The 27,426-nt window shown below is 47.1% G+C and overlaps 1 protein-coding gene across 2 annotated transcripts; it reads left to right on the top strand.

Annotated features, from left to right (window-relative positions):
• The first annotated feature begins 821 nt into the window (after nt 1-821).
• Nucleotides 822-27,107, top strand: GFRA3 (GDNF family receptor alpha 3). 2 transcript variants are annotated; one of them, XM_051844274.3, is made up of 8 exons: nt 822-1,279; nt 12,752-13,039; nt 17,883-17,975; nt 19,321-19,633; nt 25,366-25,469; nt 25,625-25,759; nt 26,101-26,189; nt 26,399-27,107. In XM_051844274.3, the coding sequence occupies exons 1-8, from the start codon at nt 1,204-1,206 to the stop codon at nt 26,486-26,488; spliced, it is 1,188 nt and encodes a 395-aa protein (XP_051700234.3). In that variant the 5' UTR covers nt 822-1,203; the 3' UTR covers nt 26,489-27,107. The 2 variants fall into 2 exon arrangements, with proteins under 2 accessions (XP_051700234.3, XP_089191045.1); XM_089334919.1 differs by lacking the exon at nt 12,752-13,039 and having other exon boundaries at nt 875-1,279.
• The last annotated feature ends 319 nt before the right edge of the window (nt 27,108-27,426 follow it).

Below are 27,426 nucleotides of genomic sequence, written 5' to 3'. Positions count from 1 at the left end.
GGCAAATGCCCCCGAGAGGCCACAGCAGGATGGCCGTATTCAGAAGCAGCAGCCAATAAATCTCTGAGGTTTTTATTGAGCTTCTCAATACCCTCCCTCCTGGCCCTCTGCCAGGCAGGCTGTGGAAGTAAGGAGGGGCCCAAGTTGAAGGGTTGGGGGATGAAACCCTACACCTCTTTCATCCTCCTCTTGTCTTTCTGTGCACTGTCTGGTTTTCATTCTTCCAAGTCATTCTTGCCTCTATATTTACCCTCTGAGCTGGTGGTAATCAGGCTCATGGTTAATAAATACCCTTTTCCATATGGGTAGACATCATGAATTCTGGGCACAGTGGTGTCTCTACCTTATTGTTTAATACTGGTAGAACAGCTTGCTCTCTGAAATTGTCTTCAACCAAAAATAACGGCTCCTAAATGGTCTTAGTGGTCACCTTCCTCAGTGCCCTTGTCTTTGGTCCAGGGAAATCTGTGCTATTTAGTCTCAGGGATTTAACCCAGCCATCTTCCCTCCTGATACCCAAGGAGCTGAATTTTGGTGTCTAGACTGACAAAGCTCCTGGGCTTTGGCCCCAGGTCTGTTCCCAGAAAAGTCATTTTACCTGTCTGGGACCCATTTTTGCAGAATCTCGGGGTTAATCTGAAGCTTACTCTTGAACATATTTATGAAGGGAAAAATGAGATCACAGTTGTGCAAACTCTAAGAAAAATACTAGAAGTGCAAGTGCCTTTGCATTGATTTGTTCAAGAGTTGGTAAACGATTTTGTTTGTGGTAGTTGCAGTCATTCCCGGGGTGGAGCTGGGGATTGGAAAGTGAGAAAGACTTTTTTTTTTTTTTTTGAGAAGTATTTGCGAGTGTCCAGGAGCAGTTTCCACCGCCTCTTGCTGAGCGAAGTTAGCAGCGGGAGTGCAGCAGGTGGGCAGCGCGGCACCTATTTCTGCCCCAAACCCCAGCCGCTCCTGGGGCGCGCGCTCGGGGCAGCATTAGAGGCGGTGTGGTGCGCGCGCGCCTGAGAGTTGGAGGGCGGCGCCCAGGACCCTGGTGGGCGAGTGTCAGCGCTGCACGGGAAGGGGCGGGAGGTGCCGGTGGGAGGCGCCGGTCCTGGGGCCCAGGGATCGCTGAGCTCCAGCAAGAAGAGCGTTGAGCCTGTTGCCCGGAACAGGGCTGAACGGTCCGGGGCAGACACCAGGCGCTGCACCCCCAACATGATGCGTCCCAGCAACCTGCGACCCGTGCCGCTAGTGGTCCTGCTGCTGCCGTTGCTGCTGCCTCTCGGAGCCGGTGAGTGCCTGTCCGTTCACGGATCCCGCATCAGTCAGGGTTGCAAAGGGAGGTGAAGAGGAGTGTGCTTGTGGTCCTGGTCACCCCGTCCCAGAGAGGGCGCAGCCTGGTCCCGGGCATTCAACCACCATGAAAGGCTAGTTCAGGGTGCTAGGAAGGGTTTGGATTCTGTGCCTCACAGTGTCTGAACTGATACAGAGTAAGTGGCAGCAGTGGCCTGGGCACCCAGGCATCTTCTTGCCCCTGGTTCCCTTTACTACTTTCTTTTGAGCTGTGTCTACACTGCCAAGCCAGTGGCCCCTGGAGGCAGGGAGAATCTAATCAAAAGCCAGATTGCTGTTCGCTCCACGTGGGCTTCTTCAAGGCTTGCACCCCCTTTCTGAATGAGGAAGCAGTAGGAATGAAGAGAAGTTTGTTAGAAGTGACTTGTCGGCCGGCGCCGTGGCTCAATAGGCTAATCCTCCACCTTGCGGCGCCGGCACACCGGGTTCTAGTCCCGGTTGGGGCGCCGGATTCTGTCCCGGTTGCCCCTCTTCCAGGCCAGCTCTCTGCTATGGCCAGGGAGTGCAGTGGAGGATGGCCCAGGTGCTTGGGCCCTGCACCCCATGGGAGACCAGGAAAAGCACCTGGCTCCTGGCTCCTGCCAGGATCAGCGCGGTGCGCCGGCTGCAGCGGCGGCCATTGGAGGGTGAACCAACGGCAAAGGAAGACCTTTCTCTCTCTGTCTCTCTCTCACTGTCCACTCTGCCTGTCAAAAAAAAAAAAAAAAAAAAAAAAAAAAAAAGAAGTGACTTGTCACAGATTAGGGTTGTAAACTACTGCCCAGAACTTGCTAAAACCATTGTTTGGTTATACTGGCTAGACTGTTACCAGCAACCTGTACCTCTCCCCATACCCCTGGGCTATGCTTACCATTTTAATCTGTGCAGAAAAGCAGCTCTTGGACAGGATGGCATTGTCCCTGCAAGCTGCCCAATGCAAAGCCTTGTCCTGTGGATAACAGAGCCACAGTAGGCAGTGAGTAGTATAGTCCAAGACCTGGTTTTGGAACTGTGCCATTCCCCAAGAAGGGAAGCTTGGGATCCCTGGAAACATGCCCATGGCCTTTGGAGTGGGACAGTGCATGGAATCTCTTGGTGGGGCTCCAGCCCAGAGCCTGTGCGGAGGCAATTCTGATGCAGAGACCGCACACATGGCCCTGACACCCAGGTTCCCAAGGTGGCACTGCAGGATGGAAAGCACTGGTCTGTCCGACTCCACCAAGAAATCAGGGCAGCCCCACAACCCAGATGTGAATTGGCCACCCAAGAAACTCCATGGACTCTAACAGTATGGCTACATGTTGGGACCTGAGGTAAACACTAAACACCTTCCTCATTAACTAATTTAGTGGAGAATGGGTGATAGGTTTCTTTTCTTTTCATATTTATTTATTTATTTGAAAGGCAGAGTTAAAGAGTGGCAGAAAGAAAGAGAGGTCTTCTATCTGCTGGTTCACTCCCCAGAAGGCCGCAATGGTCAGAGCTGGGCCAATCCAAAGCCAGGATCCAGGAGCTTCTGCTGGGTCTCCCATGTGGATTCAGTGGCCCAAAGACTTGGGCCATCTTCTGCTGTTTTTCCAGGCCAACAGCACCAGCCCCAACAGGTTTATTTTCCACGGTAGTGCTTGGCTGACAGCAGTGGTTCCTGGAGAAGTGGCCTTATGGAAAATCCATAAGCAGCAATCCAAGAGCTGCCATGTAGGGCCAGGTACTTCCCAGGAACCCAAATCAACAGAAGCTTTTAACAGCTGCATGGAAAGTACCACCATTCCAGGCCTCTCAAAGCCAAGCTGCCTCTTGGGATGCCCACATCTCATATCAGTGTGCCTGGGTTCGAATCCTGGCTCTGTTCCCAATTCTAGCTTTCTGCTGATGTGCAGGACTACAGCGTTTTGAGAGTGAGCCCATAGATGGGAGCTTCATCTCTGTCTCTCAAATAAATAAATACATATTTTAAAAAGCCAAGCTTATGGCCGGTGCCGCAGCTCACTAGGCTAATCCTCCACCTGTGGCGCCGGCACACCGGGTTCTAGTCCCGGTCGGGGCACCAGATTCGGTCCCGGTTGCCCCTCTTCCAGGCCAGCTCTCTGCTGTGGCCTGGGAGTGCAGTGGAGGATGGCCCAAGTGCTTGGGCCCTGCACCTCATGGGAGACCAGGAGAAGCACCTGGCTCCTGCCATCGGATCAGCACGGTGCGGCGGCCGCGGCGGCCATTGGAGAGTGAACCAATGGCAAAGGAAGACCTTTCTCTCTCTCTCTCTCTCACTATCCACTCTGCCTGTCAAAAAAAAAAAAAAAAAAAAAAAAAAAAAAAAAAAAAAAAAAAAGCCAAGCTTAAAGCAGAACTGTCATTCTCAGGGAAGTGGTAGCTTATACTGAAAATCATTCTAAACCAGGTAGGAGGGGAGGTGTTTGACACAGTGGTTAAGATGCCACTTGAGGCCAGTGCTGTGGCTCACTTGGTTAATCCTCCGCTTGTGGTGCCGGCACCCCGGGTTCTAGTCCCGGTTGGGGCACCAGGCACTAGTCCCGGTTCCTCCTCTTCCAGTCCAGCTCTCTGCTGTGGCCTGGGAGGGCAGTGGAAGATGACCCAAGTGCTTCGGTCCCTGCACCCACATGGGAGACCAAGAGGAAGCACCTGGCTCCTGGCTTCAGATCAGCATAGCGCCAGCAGTAGCGGCCATTAGGGGAGTGAACCAACAGAAGGAAGACCTTTCTCTCTGTCTCTCTCTCACTGTCTCTAACTCTACCTGTCTAAAAAAAAAGAAAAGAAAAGAAAAGATGCCACTTGAGATGCCCATATTCCATGTTTGAGTGCCTGATTTAAGACCCAGCCCTGATTCTGATCCTGGCTTCTGTTTATATGCATCCTGGGAGACAGCTGGTGATGGCTCAAGTACATGGGTTCCTGCCATCCAGATTGTTGCTTCAGCCTGGCCCAGCCCTGTCTGTTATAGGCATTCTCTCTCTCTTTCAAATAAATACATGAAATTAATTAATTAAAACACATTTAAAAACTGGATGGAGGTGGGAGTCCTTGGTTCTGACATTGATTCAGTCTTGACTTGCTGCATCTCCTGGTGCCTCTCTTAGTTTTCTTTGCTTGTCTGTCTATAAATTGGGTGCCCTATGCTATGGACCTCATCAGAGAGGAACAAATGAAGGTCCTATGGCCTGACTTGATCTGCCCCATTTGCAGCCAGGCATTTTCTGATGAACCGAGAAGCAGAGAACTAAGTCCAGAAACCTGGCTGTTGCCTAACAAGTATGGAATAGACACAGCAGTGGCAGTGTAGACATAGAGGTAGGGCAGGTACACTAGTGAGTGATAGGGACTGTGACAAACTGGAAAGGCCTGACTTGTCAGAAGGGGGCATTCACTACTCCATTCCAGCAGTTACACTGTGGGCACATGGTCCTAGCTGTTTTCATTTGTTAAGATAAATTAGAAGTCCATAATTTTATATGAAATCTTCTGATTTTTAAATATTGACTACCAATTGAAACTTTAAGAAAATATTATATATAAAATTACAAAACAAACAAAGAAAATATTCTGTCTATTTGCACACTGCACAGTTTGTAATCTTTTTGCTGGATCAAACTCTGTGTTTCACAATCTTAGAAACACAAATTCCACCATGTTGTGATGAAATTTAATAAAGACCTCAAGTTATTTGTTGAGCCTGAATGCCTTAACTCCATCATAGCTGAAACTTAGTGAACTATCAGCTAAGAAATTAGAGAAGTTTCCCTTCAAAAACAGTTATGAATCCATATTTAGTCCAGTTAAATATATAGTCCAATTACAACAATAAAACTTGAACCTGCTGCATTTCTTTCAATATGGACACTTATTGGGTTTCTACCTGAAGTAACGTTACATTTTTTAGAATTTTTCAGCCCATTTAAATCCATACCCTCTTTTTGGTAGGATAAAAAGTAATATCTTACTTAAATAAGATTTTGAATTTCTAAAGTTTTTTTTTCACTTACTACATATAAAAATTCACTTTTTTTCCAACTATACATCCCTTAAAAAATTCTAATGCTCTCCAAATCCCCTTCACTGAAAAACTCTGTACTAATCCAATTCCCTCATCTTACAATTGAAGAAAATAAGGTCCAGAGGTTAAGCCAATTACCCTAGGCAGGGCCAGGACCTGGATGAGGCAAGTGAAAGAGATACCAAGAAAATGAGTAGTAGAGCTATATAATATTTTTAAGGATTCACTTATCTATTTATTTACAAGTCAGAGTTACATAGAGAAAGAAGGGAGAGGGAGAGAGCGAGAAAGAAGAGAGCTCTTCATCTACTGGTTCACTCCCAAAATGGCCACAATGGCCACTGGTGGGCCAGGCGGAAGCCAAGAGCCTGTTATTCCATGTGGATCTCCCATCTGGGTGAGAATGGCCCAAGTACTTGGGCCATCTCCTGCTGATTTTCCAGGCACATTAGCAGGGAACTGGATTGGAAATGGAGCATCTGGGACTTGAACTGGCACTCATATGGAATGTCAGTGTTGGAGAGGGCAGCTTAACCCACTGTGTCACAACACTGGCCCTGAGATAAGAAGTATTTTACTGCAGTGTTGCTTTAAAAATCAAAATTAATTCTAAGCAATCTATGATGAACCAAATATCAAAATTTTAAGTAGAGTAACAGTGCCATACTGAGGCACACTGGAGCCTGAGGCAAAAGGAAGAATCATTGTGGATCCTGTATTTACACACTAGATGTGACACCAGTCCCGAAACTTTAAGGAGTTCAGACTCACCAGTGAATGTGCCACAATTCAGATTTCCAGGCTTAATCCCCAGAGATTCTGACTCATTAGGACTACGGTAAGACTCAGTAATTTATCTGGTTGGTTATGATATGATTGGAAGAAGAGGTTAAACTATTGGTCCATTCCAACTCTGGGACCCTTTGATTTTAAATAGAGGGAACAGGCCCGGAGAAATTGCAGAAGTGCCTCACAGCATGTCCCTGATTTAGTTTTGTTTATTCTTTAAAAAAACAGGAGCTCACAGTAAACAATCACTGTCCTAGGCCCTGGAGATAAAATGGTGATAAGACAGACATGGCAGTCTGGAGGGGAGATCATCAATAAACAACCAACCAAGAAAAATCCAATGGCATTAAGTGCTGCAATGGTAGTAGAGCAATACAATGACAGTGACTAGGAGTCTACTTTACACTGGTTGAGGGAGTACCTTCTGAAACTGTAAGCTGCAACCTGGCTTGTCAGAAGGGGCTGCCATGAGAAGGTGGATGGAAGGGCTTTCCAAGCAAAAAGAAAGCCCAGGGCAAGAACTGTAGCTTGTCCTGCTCAGAGGCAACCAGAAGGGAGGCCACTGTGGCTGAGGCAGAGTAGGAGTAGGAGAGAGGGTTGAAAGGTGAAGTTAAAGAGGTAGGCTGAGAGCAGATCTTACAAGGCTATGTAAACTATTGTGTAGTAAATTTAACCTAAGAGCAATGGAAGTTGGTAGGGACATTTAAGGAGAAAAATGAGATGATCTGATTTATAGTTTTTTTTTTTTTAAGATTTATTTATTTACTTGAAAGAGTTACACATAGAGAGAAGGAGAGGCAGAGAGAGAGAGAGAGAGAGAGAGAGGTAGGTCTACCACCCGCTGGTTCACTCCCCTGCCACCCACATGGGAGATCTGGATTGAGTTATGGGCTCCTGGTTTTGGCCTGGACCAGCCACAGCTGTTTGCACCTTTTAGGAAGTGAATCAGGGTATAGATGATCTCTCTCTGCCTTTCAAATAAAGTGAAAATAAATAAATTTTAAAATCTGACAAAAAAGGAAATGAAAAACAGTCAAGAGGCCAACATTGTGGTACAGCAGGTTAAGCTGCTACCTGTGATGCCGGCTTCCATATGAGCATCAGTTCAAGTCCTAGTGGCTCCACTTCTGATTCAGCTTCCTACTAATGTGCCTGGGAACATAGCAGATGTCATCCAGATGGGAGACCCAAATGGTATTCTTGGCTCCTGGCTTAAGCTTGGCCTAGCCAGGCCACTGTAGCCATATGGGGAGTGAACCAGTGGATGGAAGATTCTCTCTCTTTCTCTCTCTTTCAAGTAAATAAATAAATATTAAAGAAAAAAGGCAAAAACTAATATCTGGTGTTAGGATCTGGGAAACTGGTTTCCTTGGGGAGACAGTGACTGGTTACCGGTAATGTCCTGTTGTTTTATCTGGCTTCTGGTTATTCATTTGTGTATTCATTTGCAAAATTTACTGAGCAATACATTTTTTTTTAAGATTTATTTTTTATTTATTTGAGAGGTAGAGTTACAGACAGTGAGAGGGAGAGACAGAGAGAAAGGTCTTCCATCCGCTGATTTACTCCCCAAATGGCTGCAATGGCCGGAGCTGTGCTAATCCGAAGCCAGGAGCCAGCTGCCAGGTGCTTCTTCCCATTCTCTCATGTGGGTGCAGGGGCCCAAGGACTTGGGCCATCTTCTACTGCCTTCCCAGGCCACAGCAGAGAGCTGCATTGGAAGAGGAGCAGCCAGGACTCGAACTGGCACCCATATGGAATGCCAGTGCACCAGGTGGAGGATTAACTAGCACCACAGTGCCAACCCCTGAGCAATACATTTTTTTTATTTTTTTATTATTATTATTATTATTTTTTTTTTTGACAGGCAGAGTGGACAGTGAGAGAGAGAGAGAGACAGAGAGAAAGGTCTTCCTTTGCCATTGGTTCACCCTCCAATGGCCGCCGCCGCTGCAGCCGGTGCACCGCGCTGATCCGATGGCAGGAGCCAGGAGCCAGGTACTTATCCTGGTCTCCCATGGGGTGCAGGGCCCAAGCACCTGGGCCATCCTCCACTGCACTCCCTGGCCACAGCAGAGAGCTGGCCTGGAAGAGGGGCAACCGGGACAGAATCCGGCGCCCCAACCGGGACTAGAACCCGGTGTGCTGGCGCCGCTAGGCAGAGGATTAGCCTAGTGAGCCGTGGCGCCGGCTTCTGAGCAATACATTTTTAAAAACATTTATTTGAGGGTCTGGCTCTGTGGCGCAGTGGGTTAAAGCCCTGGCCTGCAACTCCAGCATCCCATATGGGTGCTGGTTCGAGTTCTGGCTGCTCTACTTCTGTTCCATTTCCCTGCTGATGCTCCTGGGCAAACAGTGGAGGATGGACCAAGTGCTTGGGCCCCTGCACACATGTGGGAGACCTGGAACAAGCTTCTGGCTCCTGGATTTGGATTGGCCCAGCTCTGGATGTTGTGGCCATTTGGGGACTGACCCAGTGGATGAAACACCTCTCCTTCTGTCTCTACCTCTCTATATAACTCTGTCTTTCCAATAAATAAAATAAAGCTTAAAAAAAAATTTATTTGAAAGAGTTACAGAGAGGTGTTTTATCCACTGGTTCACTCTCCAAATGGCCGCAGTGGCTGGAGCTGAACCCATATGAAGCCAAGAGCCAGGAGCTTCTTCAAGGTCCCCAACGTAGGTGCAGGGGCCAAAGCACTTAGACCATCCTCTGCTGCTGAAGTGGAGCAGCCAAGACTTGAACCGGCACCTATATGGGATGCCAGAACTGCAGGTGGGGGCTTTAACCCACTGTGCCATAGTGCTGGCCCTGAGCGATACGTTTTTTGATTCATGCACTGTTCTGTATATTATACTTCAGTAAAAAGTTTACTAGCAAAAAAAGATGTACAAATGGCATAAAAAACAAGCATATAAAAATATGTTCAACATCCTTAGTCATTAGGAAAATGCAAACAGAAACCACAATGAGGTACCACTTCACACCCACAGGATGACTATAATAAAAGTAAAATGCAAAATAACAAGAGCTGGCAAAGTATGTGGAAAAACTAGGATCCTCCTACATTGCTGGTAGGAATGTAACATGGTGCAGCTGCTCTGGAAAACAATCTGGCGGTTCCTTAAAAAGTGAAACAGAATTGCTATATGACCCAGCAATTCTGCTTCTAGCTATACCTTCAAGTGAATCTAGTACAGGTGTTCAAATACTTACAAGTGAATGTTCATAGAAGTGCAATTCACAATAACCAGAAGGTGAAAACAACTGAAATGCCCATCACCTGATGAGTGACTAAGCCACATGTGGCATCTAGGCCATGGAATAGTCATCCACAGGAAGAAGTGAAGCAGTGATACATGCTACAATGCGGATGGATCTTAAATACATCATGCCATGTGAAAGCAGCCAGACAGAAGACCAAATGGAATCGGCTCATTCCAGTTATACGAAATATCCAGGATAGGTAAATCCATCAAGACAGAAAGCAGATTAGTGGTTACCAGAGACTGGGGGTTAGGGGGTCGAGGGACCATGAGAAGGGATTGTTTAATGGATGTGTGTTTCCTTTTAGGATGATAATCATATATTAGAATTATTTAGAATGATTGCTATACAATATTGTGAATGTTTTTTTTAAAAAAAAAAAAAAAAGATTTATTTACTTGAAAGGCAGCATTACAGAGAGAGAGGAAGAGACAGAGAGATCTTCCATCAGCTGGTTCACTCCCCAAATGGCCACAACAGCTAGGGCTGGGTCAGTCCAAACTCAGGAGTCAGGAGCTTCTTCTGTGTCTCCCACATGGATGCAGGGGCCCAAGCACTTGACATCCTTTGGTGCTTTTCCTGGCACGTTAGCAGGGAGCTGGATTGGAAGTGGAGCAGTTGGGACTTGAACTGTACCAATATGGTATGCCAGCACTACAGATGGTGTCTACCCACTATGCCACAGCACTGGCCTCAGTGAATATACTAAATGCCACTTAATTGTACATTTTTAAAAAGGTTAAGTTGTTTGAATTTAGCCTCTTTAAAAGTTTTCCAGCTTAAAAAATAAAGGTTCATTTAAAAAGACATCTGGAGCAGGCATTTAGTGCAGTGGTTAAGATGCTGTTGGGATGCCCCTATCAGAATGCATGGGTCAAGTCCCAGCTCTGCTGCTCTCTATTTCAGGTTCCTGCTATTGTGAACACTGGGAGGCAGCAAATGATGACTCAAGTGTTTGAGTCCCTACCACCCATGTTGGAGACCCAGATGGAGTTTTGGGTTCATGGCTTCAGCCTAGCACTGCCCAGCTGGCTACTATACTATGGGCTTTTGGAGAGTGAACCATCAAATGGAAGATCAATCTCTCTCTCTCTCTCTCTCTCTCTCTCTCTCTCTCTGTTACTGTGGCATTCAAATAAATTTTAAAAATCTTAAAAAAGCCACTGGCCAATGACCAAAAGACATGGTGGTGGCAGACATAAAGAAAAGTAGAGAGATTCTAGATGTGTTGTGGGGTTCACAGGATTTGTTGCACTGAGCGTAGGACATGAAGAAAAGAGAATTAAGAATGACTCCTAGATTTTTCATTTTGAACAGGTGGGGAGGGGAATGGTGTCATCCCATGTGGGGGCTCTGTGTCCTAGGATGCAGGATCTTCCTCTAGCTGAGCGTAACCAACCCTGGTATTTCTCAGTAAGTGATAGGGTCAGATTGTATTTTCTTCCCTTTTGGCAATAACTCCCCACCCCAGTTTCAGCCATTTCCCACTTTATTTATTTAATTTTTTTTTTTTTTTTTTTTTGACAGGCAGAGTGGACAGTGAGAGAGAGAGACTGACAGAAAGGTCTTCCTTTTTTCCGTTGGTTCACCCCCCAATGGCCGTTCTGGCTGGCGCACTGTGGCTGGCGCACTGTGGCTGGCGCACCGCGCTGATCTGAAGCCAGGAGCCAGGTGCTTCTCCTGGTCTCCCATGAGGGTGCAGGGCTCAAGGACTTGGGCCTTCCTCCACTGTACTCCTGGGCCACAGCAGAGAGCTGGACTGGAAGAGGAGCAACCGGGACAGAATCCGGTGCCCCGACCGGGACTAGAACCCAGTGTGCCGGCGCCATAGGCAGAGGATTAGCCTAGTGAGCCGTGGCGCCGACCTCCCACTTTATTTTTAAAATATAATATTTAGGGCCGGCGCCGCAGCTCACTAGGCTAATCCTCCACCTAGCGGCGCCGGCACACCGGGTTCTAGTCCCGGTTGGGGCGCCGGATTCTGTCCCGGTTGCCCCTCTTCCAGGCCAGCTCTCTGCTGTGGCCAGGGAGTGCAGTGGAGGATGGCCCAGGTGCTTGGGCCCTGCACCCCATGGGAGACCAGGAAAAGCACCTGGCTCCTGGCTCCTGCCATCAGATCAGCGCGGTGCGCTGGCCGCGGCAGCCATTGGAGGGTGAACCAATGGCAAAGGAAGACCTTTCTCTCAGTCTCTCTCTCTCTCACTGTCCACTCTGCCTGTCAAAAAATAAAAAATATATATATATAATATTTATTTTTTATTTATATTTATTTGAAAGGTAGCAAGAGACAAAGACAGAAGCTGACAGAGAGAGAGGTCTTCCATCTGTTGGTTCACATCCCCCCATGCCTGCAAGAACCAGGGCTAGGCCAGGGTAAAACCAGGAGCTAAGAACTCCATCCATGAATGGCAGGGACCCAAGTAGTTGAGTAATCACCTGCTTCCTCCCAGTGTGCACGTTAGGAGGAAGCTCAGTCTGAAAGTGGAGCCAGGACTAAAATCCATGCACTCAGATATGGGATGCAGGCATCCCAAACTGTGGCTTAACTGCTGCACCAAACCCCTGCCCCAAGATATTTTTACATGATTTAAAAAAAAAGTATTTTGCTTATTTGAAAGAAAGAGTGACAGAAAGAAAGAAAAAGAGAGAGGAAGAGATTTTCCATCAGGTGATTCACTTCTCAAATGGCCAGGGCTGGGACAAGCTGAAGTCAGGAGCCAGGAACTCTATCTAGGTATCATCCATCTAGGTATCACACATGGGTGGCACAAGCCCAAGCACTTGGACCATCTTTCAATGCTTTCCCAGGCACATTAGCAGGAACCTTGATCTGAAATGGGGTTATCCAGGAGTTGGACTGGCACACCAATATGGGATGCCAGCATCATGGGCAAGTGGTTTAACTTGCTGCACTGCAATGCTGACCCAAAATTTGAAATGATTTTTAATGAAAGACTGAAAGTTGTTGCTGACTCTGATTTCACACTGTTTTGCAATTCTCAGCTTTGTGGTTATGATGCTAGTCCTGTCCAAGTCATGGCCCTGCCCTCTTCTATTGTTCCTGCCAGGGTCACCAGGTTCAGCTTCAAACCCCTGCTTTCTTTCACCTCCCTGGAAGCTAAGCAGCCTTTCTTCAAACCCTTGTCTTTGTTGAGCATGATTTGTTCTGTCTAGATTATGACAGCTAGCAAGTGTCTAGTCCTGCTGGGCTTCTTTTTCCCCACACTAATTCCTAAAGGCCTTTCGTGCTCCCCTAAGACTTTCAAGGTCTAATTGGGAATCCCCACCACCACCGCGCCTCACAACTTGGTACTCCCAGATAGCTCCTTTGCCCTTATGTGAGCTTCACCTGATCTCTCCTTCCCCAGGAGAGCCCCTTCCCACAGAGAGCCGGTTCATGAACAGCTGTATCCAAGCCAGGAGGAAGTGCCAGGCCAACCCCACTTGCAAGGCTGCCTACGACCACCTGGGTTCCTGCACCACCAGTCTAAACACCCTGTTGCCCTCAGAGGAGCCTGCAGTCCCTGCAGAGTGCCTAGAGGCAGTACAGCAACTCAAAAACAGCTCTCTGATAGGCTGCACATGCCACCGGCGCATGAAGCATCAAACTGCCTGCCTAGACATCTATTGGACTGTTCACCCTGCCCGCAGCCCTGGTAAGAGCAGACTAAGCTGGGGAGCTTGACTCTTGGCATCTGTTTTACAACCGTACAAGGTTTGGGGCGGGTGGTAGCTGCTTATGGGGGTGATGATGAAGCTATGCATTAGAGTGAAAGGTGGGGGAGGAAAGGGCCAGTATCCTCTGTGGCCTCCACCACACTGCCCTTCCTTTGGGCAGTGTAGCTCCCTCCTAGCAGAGCTCCAAAGGAGGCTGAGGCTCAACCTTGAACATAAAGCAGTAGAGATGAGTCAAAGAAAAGGGGCTTAACCCACAAACAGACGCCAAAGAACATCCACGACGGGAGAGATACTGGGAGGTAACACCTTGTTCCAGCCTTTAACAGAAAGGACACTTGTTAACCAGATGGGAGATGGTGAGAAAGAAAAAGGACATGAAAAGTCAAACCCAGGGCAGGCATGTGACCTAGCGGTTAAGTTGCCAGTTAAAGAACTTGTGCCCCACATCACAATACCTGGTTCCTGATTCGAGCTTCACGTCCCTGCATACCCTAGGATGCATCATGGATGGCTCTGGTAGCTGGGTCCCTGCCACCCATGTGGGAGACCCAGCTTCAGCCCAGCCCTGCACAGGCTGTTGTAGGCATTTAAGGAGTGAAGCAGTGGATGAGAACTCTCTGTCTCTGACCAGCTGTCATTTTCTTTCTCTCTGCCTCTGAAATTAAAAAAAAAAAAAAATTCCCAGATGCATTATCAGGGAGCTGGATTGGAAGTAGAATAGCCAAACTGCTCAAACTGGTGCTCATATTGGATGCTGGTGTTGCAGCCTGTGGCTTAACCTACTGTACCACAATACCATCTCAACTCCTACCTATAGTAGTCAGCTTTTATTGGATTATTTTTATTGTGGCCACTTTTAAATAATGACTTGCCAAACACAGGTTGGGTTCTTGCTCATGTTCTGTGTTGGCTGTTTCGTGTATCTTCTCCATTTTGGGTTTCGGACTGAAGGTGCAGTCTTTCTTAGATGTTCTCTTCTCATGGCAGAAAGAAATGGACATTGGCAACAGCATGTGATGTCATTAGAAGCTTTCTAGATGTCACATATGCTACTTCTCACATTCACATCAAATCACACAGCTAAGCCTGACATCGCTATGATCAAGTTACTTCTCCTACAAGGAGACATCAAAAATCACATGGTGGGGTAGGTGTTAGGCCTAGCAGTTAAGGCACTAGTTGGGATGCCCATATCTCATTTCAAAATGCTTGGATTTGATTTTTTGGTCTGCCCCAAATTGTAGGTGCCTGCTAATGCAGACCCTGGGGGTTGATTCCTTGCCATCCACATAGGAGACCTAGATTGGGTTCCCAGCTCCCAGCCTTTGCCTGGCCCAGCTCAAGCCATTACCAACATTTGGGGAACAAATTAGCATATAAGAGCTCTCTTTCCTTGGGTCCCTTGGGTCCCCAAAGCAATATGGGAAACCAGGAAGAAGCTCCTGGCCCCTGGCTTCAGATTGGCCCAGCTTTGGCCATTGCGGCCATTTATGGAGTGAACCAGCAGGTTGGAAGATTTCTGTCTCTCCTTCTCTCTCTCTCTCTAATTGTCTTTCTTTTCTTTTTTTTTTTTTTAAGATTTATTTATTTATTTGAAAGTCGAGCTACAGAGAGAGGAGAGGCAGAGAGAGAGAGAGAGAGAGGTCTTCCATCCAACAGTTTACTCCCCAATTGGCCACAATGGCTGGAGCTGTGCCAATCCAAAGCCAGGAGCCAGGAGCTTCCTCCTGGTCTCCCATGCAGGCGCAGGGACCCAAGCACTTGGGCCATCCTCTACTGCTTTCCCAGGCATAGCAGAGCTGGATCGGAAGTGGAGCAGCCGAGACTAGAACCAGCGCCCATATGGGATACGGCGTTGCAGGCCAGGGCGTTAACCTGCTGCGCCACAGCGCCAGCCCTGTAATTGTCTTTCAAAGCACATAAAACTTTAATCTTTAAAGAAAAATCAAAAAGAAGGCAAAGAGTAATTGAAAAAAGTAATGTGGTCCACTGTACTCCACCAAAATATTCATTTCCCTCCCTTCCACAAGTAAGATACACCTACCCACCTTCCAAGGAATAGTCCTAAAAGTTCTTTCCAAACATGACATTAGGATCTCATGATAGTTTCTACATTGACTCTAGATATGGCTCCTCCTTTTTGGTAAGTGCCTTTTTTTTTTTTTTTTTTAAGATTTATTTTGTTTATTTGAAGGGTAGAGTGACACACAAATTGAGAGAGAGAGAAATCTTCCATCTGCTGGTTCACTCCCCAAATGACCATAATAGCTAGAGCTGGGCCAGGCTGAAGCCAGGAGTCTGGAACTCCATCTAGGTCTCACATGTTGGTGGCAGATGCCCAGGTTCTTGTGCCATCTTCTGCTGCTTTCTCAGGCACATTAGATGGGAGTTGGATCAGAAGCAGGGCAGGTAGGTCTCCAACTGGTGCTCCAGTATAGCATGTCATTGTCACAGGTAATGGCTTAACCTGCTGCACCACAACACTGGTCCCCAATGTGGGCTCCTCTTGATGTATGAACATATGAGCTAGAAGGAATGTATATTCAGTATACAATAATGGAACGGGATCAGGATTACCTGACAACAAGCACTCACAGAAAGGCAAAGAAGGAGAGGCACACAGCAGACATTGATTCATAGCACTTCTGAAATCCTGCTAGGCATGTTTTCTTCCTGGAAATGGGGATTTTTCTTTAATAAGGCCCCGTTTCTGCTCGATGGGAGTAGTAGCCCTCCCCAGGGTTCTCTGGGGCTCTTGGCCCAGCCCTCTGGGAGGTCCTTCCTTCCCTGTTACTCTCTTTGTCCTTTTTGTAGAAGGGCATCAGAGACTACAACCCTCCTTGGGGACTGACCAAAATGCTCAACCTGCTTCCTGCCTGAGGAATGCTGGGAGCATTTTAAGTCTCAATAGTCCTAGTCTCCTTTAATCCAGCTCTTAGCAGCACAACTCTCTCAAAACATAATTGCTTTTTATATCTTTGATTTCTGTCATCTCGTGTGCCAGTAGCTTTTCCCACAATTCAAGCCAGGCATCTTTTCCTAGACCTAATTAGAGGTACCTTGTCCTTATCAGGCTTCTGTGGGAGAGCCACTACTTTAGCCTTTCTTTCTCTAAGTGCATTTGTCCAACTGGCAAGATTTATTGGATATCATCTTAATCAATTGGGAGATCTCCACAAACGGAATGATAGTCACGTAATTTATTTGGTCTTTTCCCAAGGCTGAGCTGTAATCAACCTTATCACTCAAAGTATTCTTCAGTTTTATCTTGTACCATTTGAATATGAGAAACAGTGGTACCTTTAATTCTGCAAGTCCTGGAATTTCTGGATTCTCTTTTCTGTTTCCTCCCTCCTTGCAAACTGGCCAATTCTTTTCTGAACTTACAGCCTTCTTTGATAGCACCTTGCTAAATGCAGCCCATGGCAATCAAGACATTCCAGTAACCTTCTGCTTCTCATCTTCCTCCCTTTAAAGCACGTGCTCATCACCATATCATCTTTCTTCCAAGTTACTGCAGGAAGCAATTTTACCAAATGCTTCGCTGTGCATAATGAGGTCTGCCATCTTTCCATCCCCCAATAGCAGCTTCTTCACCACCTACTGCCTAGTGTGAAAGCCAGTGCCACACATTTCAGGTTTTCTTTTTTTATTGTTGTCACTGTAGCACACTGTTTCTAGGTACCAATGCATTTTCATATGCACAGCTGGTTAAGTCACCAGTTGGAGCAACTGCATCCTATGTCAGAGTGCTGGTTCTTGTCCTGGTTACTCAGCTTCCTGCTAATGCACATCCTGGTAGGCAGCAGATGATGGCTGAAGTGCATGGGTTCCTGCTAGCCATTCAGGAGATCCAGTCTGAGCTCTGGGTCTGGGTTTCTGAAATCAGTCTAGCTAGCTGTTTCTGGGGTAAGCATTTGGGGAATGAACCAGCAAATGGACTGTCTCTATATATGTTTCTCTCTCTCTCTCTCTGCCTTTTAAATAAAATGAAAATAAATGAATAATTTAAAAGTACTTGAAAAAGAACTTTTATTAAAAGATAAGTTTGTTTTGCTCTAAAATTTAAAAAGTTCAGGAAGAATGCATACTATAAACTTTTTTTTTTTTTTTTTTTTTTGACAGGCAGAGTGGACAGTGAGAGAGAGAGACTAACAGAAAGGTCTTCCTTTTGCCGTTGGTTCACCCTCCAATGGCTGCCAAGGCTGGCGCGCTGCGGCCTGCACACCGCGCTGATCCGAAGGCAGGAGCCAGGTCCTTCTCCTGGTCTCCCATGGGGTGCAGGACCCAAGTACTTGGGCCATCCTCTACTGCACTCCCTTGCCATAGCAGAGAGCTGGCCTGGAAGAGGGGCAACCGGGACAGAATCTGGCGCCCCGACCGGGACTAGAACCTGGTGTGCCGGCGCCGCAAGGCGGAAGATTAGCCTAGTGAGCCGTGGCGCTGGCCCGAATGCATACTATAAAGAAACAGTGCATGGATTCCAAAAATGTTTTGCACCTAAATAAACATGTTTTTATCTATTTCCCATGAACTTTGGAAATGCCTTGTATTAGCCTTACTTATACCATAGTGGCCAGCATACAGTGTGCTCGGCAAATGGTTAGCTTTTTTATTCTCATCAGCTCATTCATTGACCTCAACCTGTGCCTTTACTGCCCTGCGTTTTTTTTCAGCTTGCACAGCTTGCAGCTGGTTAAGTAGAGGCTGTGCCTTTTCCTTTTCTGTGCAGGGATTTGAGGTCTGACTCAGTAGCCTCAGTTCCTCCTGCCCCACTCTGCCGTGTTCCTCAGCATTCTGGTGTCCCCACCTTGTCCCTAGGTGACTACGAGCTGGATGTCTCCCCCTATGAAGACACGGTGACCAGCAAACCCTGGAAAATGAATCTCAGCAAACTGAACATGCTCAAACCAGGTTGGAGGGCGCCCCTAGGCTGGGAATGGGAGGCTGGGCCTGGGCCTGGGGAAGGGTGGGGCACAAACTGGGAGATTCATACAGGAAAAGTTCCTAGTCTTTCATGTGATTGCAGGTGCACTTTGTTAGGGTAGAGGTCTGAGCTGTGGTTCATGATCTATTCTCACAGCAGTCCTCCCAGAACAACCATCAAAGAGAGCCCATTAGAGTTCCCTAGTTCCAACAGGCGGGTCCTGCAAAGGGTGCACTGGGAGTGGCAGCAGTTCCAGAAAAAATGTGTTGAAATGGACTATTTACCCGCATTCAAGGCAGCCAGGAAAGTAGTTTTTTTTTTTTTGTCCCTGAAGACCAGGAAATTGCTTGTTTTCAACCATTCTAATGGGATGGGCGAGGTGTTAGGCAAGGAGAACAGAGAGAGATGTGAGTGGTGGAGAGCCATCGGCCTGTCAAGAACTGTGATGCTTGTTTTTCAGGAAAGTGGGCCTGAGAGTTAATTGAGAAAGAATATACACACATGCACTCTCATTTTGAGAAATGTGAGCTTTTTTGTATAATCAGTTCTATATATTCACATTCTGAGGGGAAAAAAGCATAGAGAGGGAAAAAAAGCATGACAAACTCTCACTAGTAAATAGCCTGTTCCAATGACTCAGTCATGCTGGCTGTTGAAATATTCTGTTAATAGACACATCACCATAATTCCCCAAGTCTCACAGTATGGGAAACTTTCTACACGAATCAGCAAGTGAAAGATGAACAGATGACTTTTAAATTGAGTGGCATTGACAGGTGTAAAACAAACCAAAGGCCTGAATAGAGTTTGGTGACATCTGTTTGGGACCTGCAGAAAGTGCTTTAGAATATAGCAGGGTCTCAAGTTATGGTTTCCCTCCTCAGACCTCACTGCAAGCCTGAGTCAAGGGTTTTTGTTTGTTTGTTTGTTGTTTTTTAGGTTTTTTGTTTGTTTTTTTGTGTGTGTGGTTTTTTTTTTTTTTTTTTTTTTTTTTTTGGTGGCAGGGGGGGGTGGTGGTGGTATTTGAACTTCCTCCTTGCTTGAATTCTAGATAAATGTGTGTTAGTAGGTGATGATGATGATCATGATGGTGATGAAGATAGTGGTGGTGATGGTGGTGATGTTGAGAATAGTGGTGGTGGTGGTGATGACGAGGATGATAAGGGTGAGGAGCAGGATGCCAAAGGCTTCGTAAAACATTTGGTTTGTGGCTAGAGGCTTAGGAGTGGCTTTCTTCAAGACAATCTTGGTTTATTCTTTGTCACACTGGAGATTTGCTCATGGAGACTGGGCACCAGGTGTGCCCGGTGATTCAGTGCTCCCCTCCCCCAGGCTCAGACCTCTGTCTCAAGTTCGCCATGCTGTGTACTCTTAATGACAAGTGCGACCGGCTGCGCAAGGCCTATGCGGAGGCTTGTTCGGGGCCCCGCTGCCAACGCCTCGCCTGCCTGGAGCAGCTGCGTGCCTTCTTTGAGAAGGCGGCAGAGCCCCACGCTCAAGGCCTGCTGCTGTGCCCGTGCGCGCCCACCGACCTTGGCTGCGGGGAGCGCCGCCGCAACACCATCGCCCCCAGCTGCGCGCTGCCACGTGTGGCCTCCAACTGCCTGGAGCTGCGGCGCCTCTGCCTCTCGGACCCACTGTGCAGGTGCGGGGCGTGGGTGGGCGGGGACCAAGCCGCACCCTTCTTTCTGCCTCCTCCCTCTGCGGGGCTGATTCTCACTTCCCAGGAGACCCTGGATCCGTTAGCCGCTGAGCCAGGTGGCCAACTTCAACAGTTTGTGCAACTTTTCTCGAAAGGATGTCTTTCTTTGTCTAAATACTTCAGAAAATATAAAAAATACATAAAAACACTCATATGGATAGACTTAAAAATTTTAAGATTTATTTGTTTATATGAAAGAGTTACAGAGAGAGAGAGGAGAGGCAGAAAGAGAAAGAGGTCCTCCATCCGGTGGTTCACTCCCAAATTGGCTGCAACAGTCAGAGTTGTGCCAATCCGAAGGCAGGAGCCAGGAGCCTCCTCCAGTCTCCCAACAGGTTCAGGGGTCCAAGGACTTGGGCCATCTTCTACTGCTTTCCCAGGCCATAGCAGAGAGCTGGATAGGAAGTGGAGCAGCAGGTCTCCAATCGGCGCCCATATGGATGGGGGCACTGCAGGCGGGGGCTTTACATGCTATGCTACAGCGCCGATTCCCAAAAATTTTTTGCACCAAAACTAATATCTTTTAATCCTGTTATCCATGGACTTTTCAAAGTACCTTCTTCATATATCCTCAGAATCTCTATTTTTGTTATCTGGATATAAAGATAACTGGGAGAGGCCAGTGCTGTGGTTTAGGGGGTTGAGCCTCCGCCTGCCAAACCAGCATCCCAGGTGGGTACCAATTCAAAACCAGGCTGCTGCACTTCCAAACCAACTCTCTACTAATGCAGATGGGAAAGCAGCAAAAGATGGCCCAGTGTTGGACCCCTGCCCCTTCATGGGAGACCTGGAGGAAGTTCCTGGCTCCTGGCTTCAGCCTGGCCCTAGCCCAGCCACTGCCATTATGGTGACCTGGGGAGTGAACCAGCAGCTGGAAGATCTCTCCCTCTCACTGTCCTTCTCTCTGTATAACTCTGCCTTTCAAATAAATTAAAAAAAATTTTTTTAAATGCATAACTTAAAAACAAAAGAAAGATAACTGGAAAAAATGCTCCTCAAAATATGGTAAGGTATCTTCAAGTGACAAAATTTTAAATGGTAGGGAGTACTTCAAGAAGTTCTTGGAGGGGCTGCGTTGCAGGGCAGCAGGTTAAGCTGCTGCTTGGGACAACGGCTTCCTATATCTGAGCAGTGATTGGTCAGACCACTCTGTTAATGCTCCTAGGTAGGTGCAGCTTTTTGGACCCCTGTTAGCCATGTGGGAGTCCAGGATAGAGTTCCTGGCTCCTGGCTTTGACCTGGCCCAGTCTTGGCTATTGTGGGAGTGAACCAGCACATGGAAGATGTCTCTCTCCCTCCCTCTGTATCTGTCTCTCCCTCTCTCTGACATTCTTCCTTTCAATTAAATAAATCTTAAAAAAGAAAAAGTTCATAGAGGAGTGGGCATTAGTGGTTGGTCAGAGTACCTGGGTTTGAGCTCCAGCTTTGTTCCCGATTCCAGCTTATGCCCTTGGAAGTAGCAAGTGCCACTCATGTGGAAGAACAGGATGGAGTTTCAGGCTCCTGGCTTCAGCCTGGTCCAGCTCTGGGCTTTGCAGGAATTTGGGGTGTGAACCAGTGCACAGGAGATTCTCTCTATACATTTTTCTCTGTCAAGTAAATAAAATACAATTAAAAGTGTTTAAGTTTGACCAGCATTGTGGCAAAGTGGGTTGAACTGCTGTCTGTGATACTGGCTTCACATGTGAGCACTGGTTCAAGTCCCAGCTTCCTGCTAAAAACAAGAAGGTGGCCCAAATCCTTGTATACCCTGCTAGCCTCAAGGGAGACCAGGATGGAGTTCCTAGCTCCTGACTTGAACCTGACCAGCCCTGGCCATTGTGGCCATTTGGACTTGAACCTGACCAGCCCTGGCCATTGTGGCCATTTGGGGAGTGAACCAGCAGATAGAAAATCTCCCTCTCTCTGTTTCTCCCACCACCTGTAACTTTTTCAAATAAATAACAAATCTTTAAAAAATTATTTTAAGCTTATGTAAATGGTGCAAAACATTTTTGAAAGCCATGTTTTTTATGGACTTTTTGAAGACCCCCTCATATGCATGGATTTCAAAAATTTTATCTTTTAATTCCATTTTCTACACACTTTCTGAAGTACCTTTGTATTGTGACTTGCTTTTTTTTTTTTTTTTAACTTATGGTACATATTTCATGAGCATTTTCCCATAGAAGCAGTATGGAGTTAAGATCAGCTCTGTTGTCAGACAGATAAGAAATTAAGTCTAGGGTCAGTGTAATCTAGAGCTCGCCAGGTAACCTGAAATTCCATCACTTAACCTAAGGTTCTGCTTAGTCTTCTGTAATATCTGGGCTAGTAATAAAAATCTGGGAATCAAGTGAGAGTTAAATTAGATTTTATGTAGAGTACTTAGCTTAGCTTATCAGTACAGAGTAAGTGCTCAGTAAATGATAGTACTTATTTTTCTTTTTTATTTTATTTTATTTTATTTTTTTGACAGGCAGAGTGGACAATGAGAGAGAGAGACAGAGAGAAAGGTCTTCCTTTTGCCGTTGGTTCACCCTCCAATGGCTGCCAAGGCTGGCGTGCTGCGCACCGCACTGATCTGATGGCAGGAGCCAGGTGCTTCTCCTGGTCTCCCATGAGGGTGCAGGGCCCAAGGACTTGGGCCATCCTCCGCTGCACTCCTGGGCCATAGCAGAGAGCTGGCCTGGAAGAGGGGCAACCGGGACAGAATCTGGCGCCCGACCGGGACTAGAACCCAGTGTGCCGGTGCCGCAAGGCGGAGGATTAGCCTAGTGAGCCACGGCGCCAGCCTTATTTTTATCATTTGCTATCCTTTAAGAACTTGATTTTTAAACACCTGCGTTATATGGATGCCCCCTATTTAATTCCAACCATCATTCTGTTGTTGGATATTTCAGGTTTTCTTTTTTAATTTTTATTTATTTATTTGAGAGAGAGAGTTACAGACAGTGAGAGAGAGACAGAAAGGTCTTCCTTCCATTGGTTCACTCCCCAAATGGCCGCAACAGCCAGAGCTATGCCGATCTGAAGCCAGGAGCCAGGCGCTTCTTCCTGGTTTCCCATGCGGGTGCAGGAGCCCAAGCACTTAGGCCATCCTCCACTGCTTTCCCAGGCCACAGCAGAGAGCTGGACTGGAAGAGGATCAACTGGGACTAGAACTGGCACCCATATGGGATGCCGGCGCCGCAGGTGGAGGATTAACCTAGTGCGCCATGGCGCTCTCTCCCTCAGTTGTTTTCTTTATTGCCATAAATAAAGCTGCAATAAACACTCTTTAAACTTTGTGCATAAATGCAATTTCTACTTAGGATGTGTTGCTGCAAGTTCTATTACTAAAGGACACGAAGATTTATAATGTATTCTTCAGAAACTCTGAAACTCCGATGTGGTTTCCTCTGCCTTTGAAGTTGTCATCTCTTAAAGTGACATGGTTGACAATAAGAGTCATGCCAACCTTGGTTTGCAACTTAGCTCTACCTTTTACTTCTTTGTAACCTTGAGCAAGTTACTTAACCTCTGTGACTATTACTTTCCTCAACTTCTGCATAGTCAAGGCTTTCAATAATCATAATACTAATATTTACTGTGTACTCACTATTTGCTGAATACTTTTTAAAGTATTTAACATGTATTAACTAATCTGATTTTCACAAGAACCCCATAAGATAGGTGCTATTTAAAAAAATCATTCTCAGTTTAAAAATGAAGAAACCAGAATAGAGAGAGGTTAAAAACCTTGTTCAAGATCAACTTTGCTCAAGATCAACCAGCTACTTAGTTGGGTTTAAGTTAGGTTTGGAATATGGGGGATCTGGTTTAGGACCTACTCATCTTAACTGCTCTGCCCTACCTATTATACATTTATGGAAAATGCAATTTCAAAAGCTTATTTTGGCACAAAAATGTTTTTAAAGACTTATTTATTTATCTGAAAGTCAGAGTTACACAGAGAGAGAAGGAGAGGAAGAGAGATAGAGAGAGAGAGGTCTTCCATCCATTGGTTCATTCCCCAAATGGCTGCACTGGCCAGAGCTGTGCTAATCCAAAGCCGGAGCCAAGAGTTTCCTCTGGGTCTTCCCACATGGGTTCAGGGGCCTAAGGACTTGGGCTGTCTTGTACTGCTTTCCCAGGCCATAGCAGAGAGTTGGATCAGAAGTGGAGCAGCTGGCTCTTGAACTGGGGCCCATACGGGATGCTAGCTACAGTGGCAGCTTTACCCACTATGCCACAGTGCTGGCTCCCCAAAAAATCTTAAAATCCATGCATAATAGGGATCGTCAAGAAGTTTATGGAATGTGTATTAAGGAAAAACCTATATGTGGGCTTCAATTTTTTTTTTTTAAGATTTATTTACTTATTTGAAAGTCGTTGTGACAGAGAGAGAGGGAAAGACAGAGAAAGGTCTTCCATCCACTGGTTCATGCCACAGACGGCCAGAATAGCCAGGGTTTGGCCAGGCCAAAGTCAGGAGCCAGGAACTTAATCCAGTACTTGGGCCATCTAGTGCTGCTTTCCCCAGGCCATTAGCAGGGAGCTGGATCAGAAGTAAAGGAGCCAAGACTCTAACTGCATAGTAGGTGGTGGCTTTACTGGCTACATCACAATGACAGCCCCTCAAAATTCTTGCACCAAAATAAGCTTATCTTTTAATTCCATTTTTCCATGAACTTTTTGAAGTATCCCCATATTACTAATCCTCTTCAGTGAAGCCTACCCTGACACAATGAAAATACACCATGTCATAGCAGTTCCTGGGCTAGATGGCTAAGATACTGTCCCTGTCTTCAAGGAGTTCATAGTTGAGTAGCAGTGACAGGGAAATGAAATATTAACCTAAAAGAAGGCAAAATGTAACAAAATATAGAAATGTGTACAGAAAAACATACTCATAATTTCATTACCTGAAAATAATCAGCTTTACCTATTGTAGGATGAATGTAAATAAAACAATATATAACATATATTGAACACTTAATATGTACCTGGCACTATGCCAAATGCAATGTAGCATTCTTTCTTTTTAATTAAAAAAAAAATATTGTTTCTTTTAAAGGCAGAATTAGAGAGAGAGAGAGAGCGAGAAAAAGAGTGAATATGCCATCTGATGGTGCACTCCAAAATGGCTGCAATGGCTAGGGCTGAGTCATGCGGAAACCAGGAGCTATGAACACCAGCCTGGTCTTCCACATGAGTTGCAGGGGCCCAGATACTTGGGCCATCTTCTGCTGTTTTCTCAGGTACATTAGCAGAGATCTGGACCAGAAGTGGAGTAGCCAGGACTTAAACAGAGTTCCAATATGAGATGCCAGTATTGCAAGCAGTGGCTTACTCCGCTATGCCATAACACCAGCTCCTGATACATGCAGTCTCTTATTTCATCCTCACAGAACTCCATGAGGTGGTACTGTTAACCTCTCTTTCATAGTCGAGAGAACAGGTGAAAGAAGCTGCCTGAGGTGTCATAACTATAGATTGTGGAGTCCAAATTCAGAGTGACATGCTGTGGGGACTGGGAGGTGGTGCATATCACTGTAATAGGGGCAGGCTTTTGCGGGGAGGAGGCCCTGGGCCAGACCCTGAAGGCAGAGGAGGATTTGACAGGAAGATGGACCTGCCAAGTAAAAGGGCAGCCAAGGTGAAGGTTGCAGGCCAGGCCCTCAGCCGGTCTAACGATGTTTCCCTTCTGCTAGATCACGCCTGGCAGATTTCCAGACCCACTGCCATCCCATGGATATCTTGGGGACTTGTGCAACAGAGCAGTCCAGATGTCTACGAGCATACCTGGGGCTGATTGGTAAGGCTGATAGGGAGCCACAGGTGGGCTGCCCCTGAGGCTAAGAATGCTCTGGAACCCCTGTGGTGTGATCCAGAGACAGGTGGGAGAGGGTCAGGAGCTGAAGTTTGGTTTAGCCTAGGCCCTGATAAACCCTTCCCTTTTTCACCCCACAGGGACTGCCATGACCCCCAACTTTGTCAGCAACGTCAATACCAGTGTTGCCTTAAGCTGCACCTGCCGAGGCAGTGGCAACCTGCAGGAGGAGTGTGAGCGGCTGGAAGCATCCTTTTCCCACAACCCCTGCCTCAGTGAGTATGCCCCCATTTGTTCCCAGCCCCTGTGGCCAAGTTAGATGGAGCTGGGGGAAGGAAAGAGCCTGGAACTGGCTCTGTCTCCTTAGACAGAGCAGCTCCTTCTCGTTCTGGGCCTTTCTTCTGTCTCCCCTCACCGAGTGCCCCCATACTCCCACACCATGTCTTCTCAGCCTGTGTGGCCCCTCAAGCAATGAGACAATATCCAATTCCCACTCCCACCCCCCACCCCACTGTCTCGTGTCCCAGATTCCCTATGACATTCCTTTACCTTCCTTGGGAGTCTGTGAGACACCCTGCCACCACCCTTTTCCACCTGCTTTCTCTCCTCTACTCAGCGAAGGCCATGACAGCTAAGATGCGTTTTCACAGCCAATTCTTCTCCCAGAATGGGGCGGACTCTACCTTTTCCGTGATGGAACACCAGGTAGGGCCTCCTGTGTTAATCCTTTGATAGCTTTACTGGCCCAGCTGGGGAAAATCCAAAGCAGTGAGACCAAGGGGAGTGAGGGCAAAAGGTCGACCTCCTTGTGCTATGACCTCTGATCAACAACCCAGGGAAAGGAGGAAGTCTTGGCTGAGGTGGTCCAGGTGGAGGTAGTTCCCTGAGCTGACTCCATTCCATTTCTTCCACAGAATCAAAGCCCTGCTCTGCGGCCACAGCCCTGGGTGCCCCTTCTGTTCTCCTGCACACTTATCTTGATTCTGCTTCTGAGCCTCTGGTAGCTGGACTTCCCTGGGGGCCCCCTTCCCCTCCACCACACCCAGCCGGACTTGCAGCCTGCAAGAGTGAGCAAAAGACAGGAAGGAGGTGCTGAGCATGGCATTGCAACCCTGACCTACCTGGCATGTCCAGGTGTGGACATGGTAGAAATAGGAACTATGATGACCTCCAGATCTTGATTATTGGCTGGTGCATCTGCCTTACCTTCCTACTCCCACCTCTGACTCAGGCTGCTCCTCTTTAGGACTTGGTGACCACAGGTTAATTGTATCCTCTGGCGGTGACCAGCTCCACCAAGCTTTTTCTTAATCCCCATGACCATTACCTGAAGTTTGACAAACCAGTCGTTTCTGTTTCATCTTCCAGGTGGGTAGGGCTGAGTGTTCTGAGGCAGCCTAGAAAGATAGTCCCTGTCGTGAGGAAGTCTGGAGCAGGACTCCTGTGCCCTTGTCTCCTTCTCCGAATGGGGGTGGGAACCTGTCGTCTGCCCTGGTCTGCCTGCGGAGTCCCACAGAGCTTGTGGGAATCAGGAGTCGGAGCCTTTGGGTTTGCTTTGTTCCTGCTGCTGTCCCCAAGTGCCCCCAGCCTCTTGGATCATGATTAAACAATTTGAACACCTTGCTCTTTTCTCATTTTCTCAAATTATGAACTTATGCAGCTTATGCAGAACTAAGTGTATACGGACACAAGAGCACAGGCCAGCCAATGAGGGGACACAGCCACCCTACTACCAACAGCTGTATGATTTCAGACGTCTCTCAGCCTCCCTCTGTGTTCTTGACATAGAGTTGGAAGAAAACATAGCTTATGTGAGGCTTTGGACCTGGTACCTGTCCCAGTCATCTCCGGGGCATCTGCTCAAAGTGCTGAGATAGGCATCCTTAGTCTTCCGTAGCGTTTATTGAGCACTTGCTTGCATTGCTGGTCTGCCCCAGATCTC

The sequence above is a fragment of the Oryctolagus cuniculus genome, chromosome 6, assembly GCF_051225735.1.
Source record: "Oryctolagus cuniculus isolate XC-2025 breed Fujian yellow rabbit chromosome 6, ASM5122573v1, whole genome shotgun sequence".
Taxonomy (NCBI): domain Eukaryota; kingdom Metazoa; phylum Chordata; class Mammalia; order Lagomorpha; family Leporidae; genus Oryctolagus; species Oryctolagus cuniculus.
The sequence above is the reverse complement of the archived record's forward strand: the minus strand, read 5'-3'. Positions and strand labels throughout refer to the sequence as shown.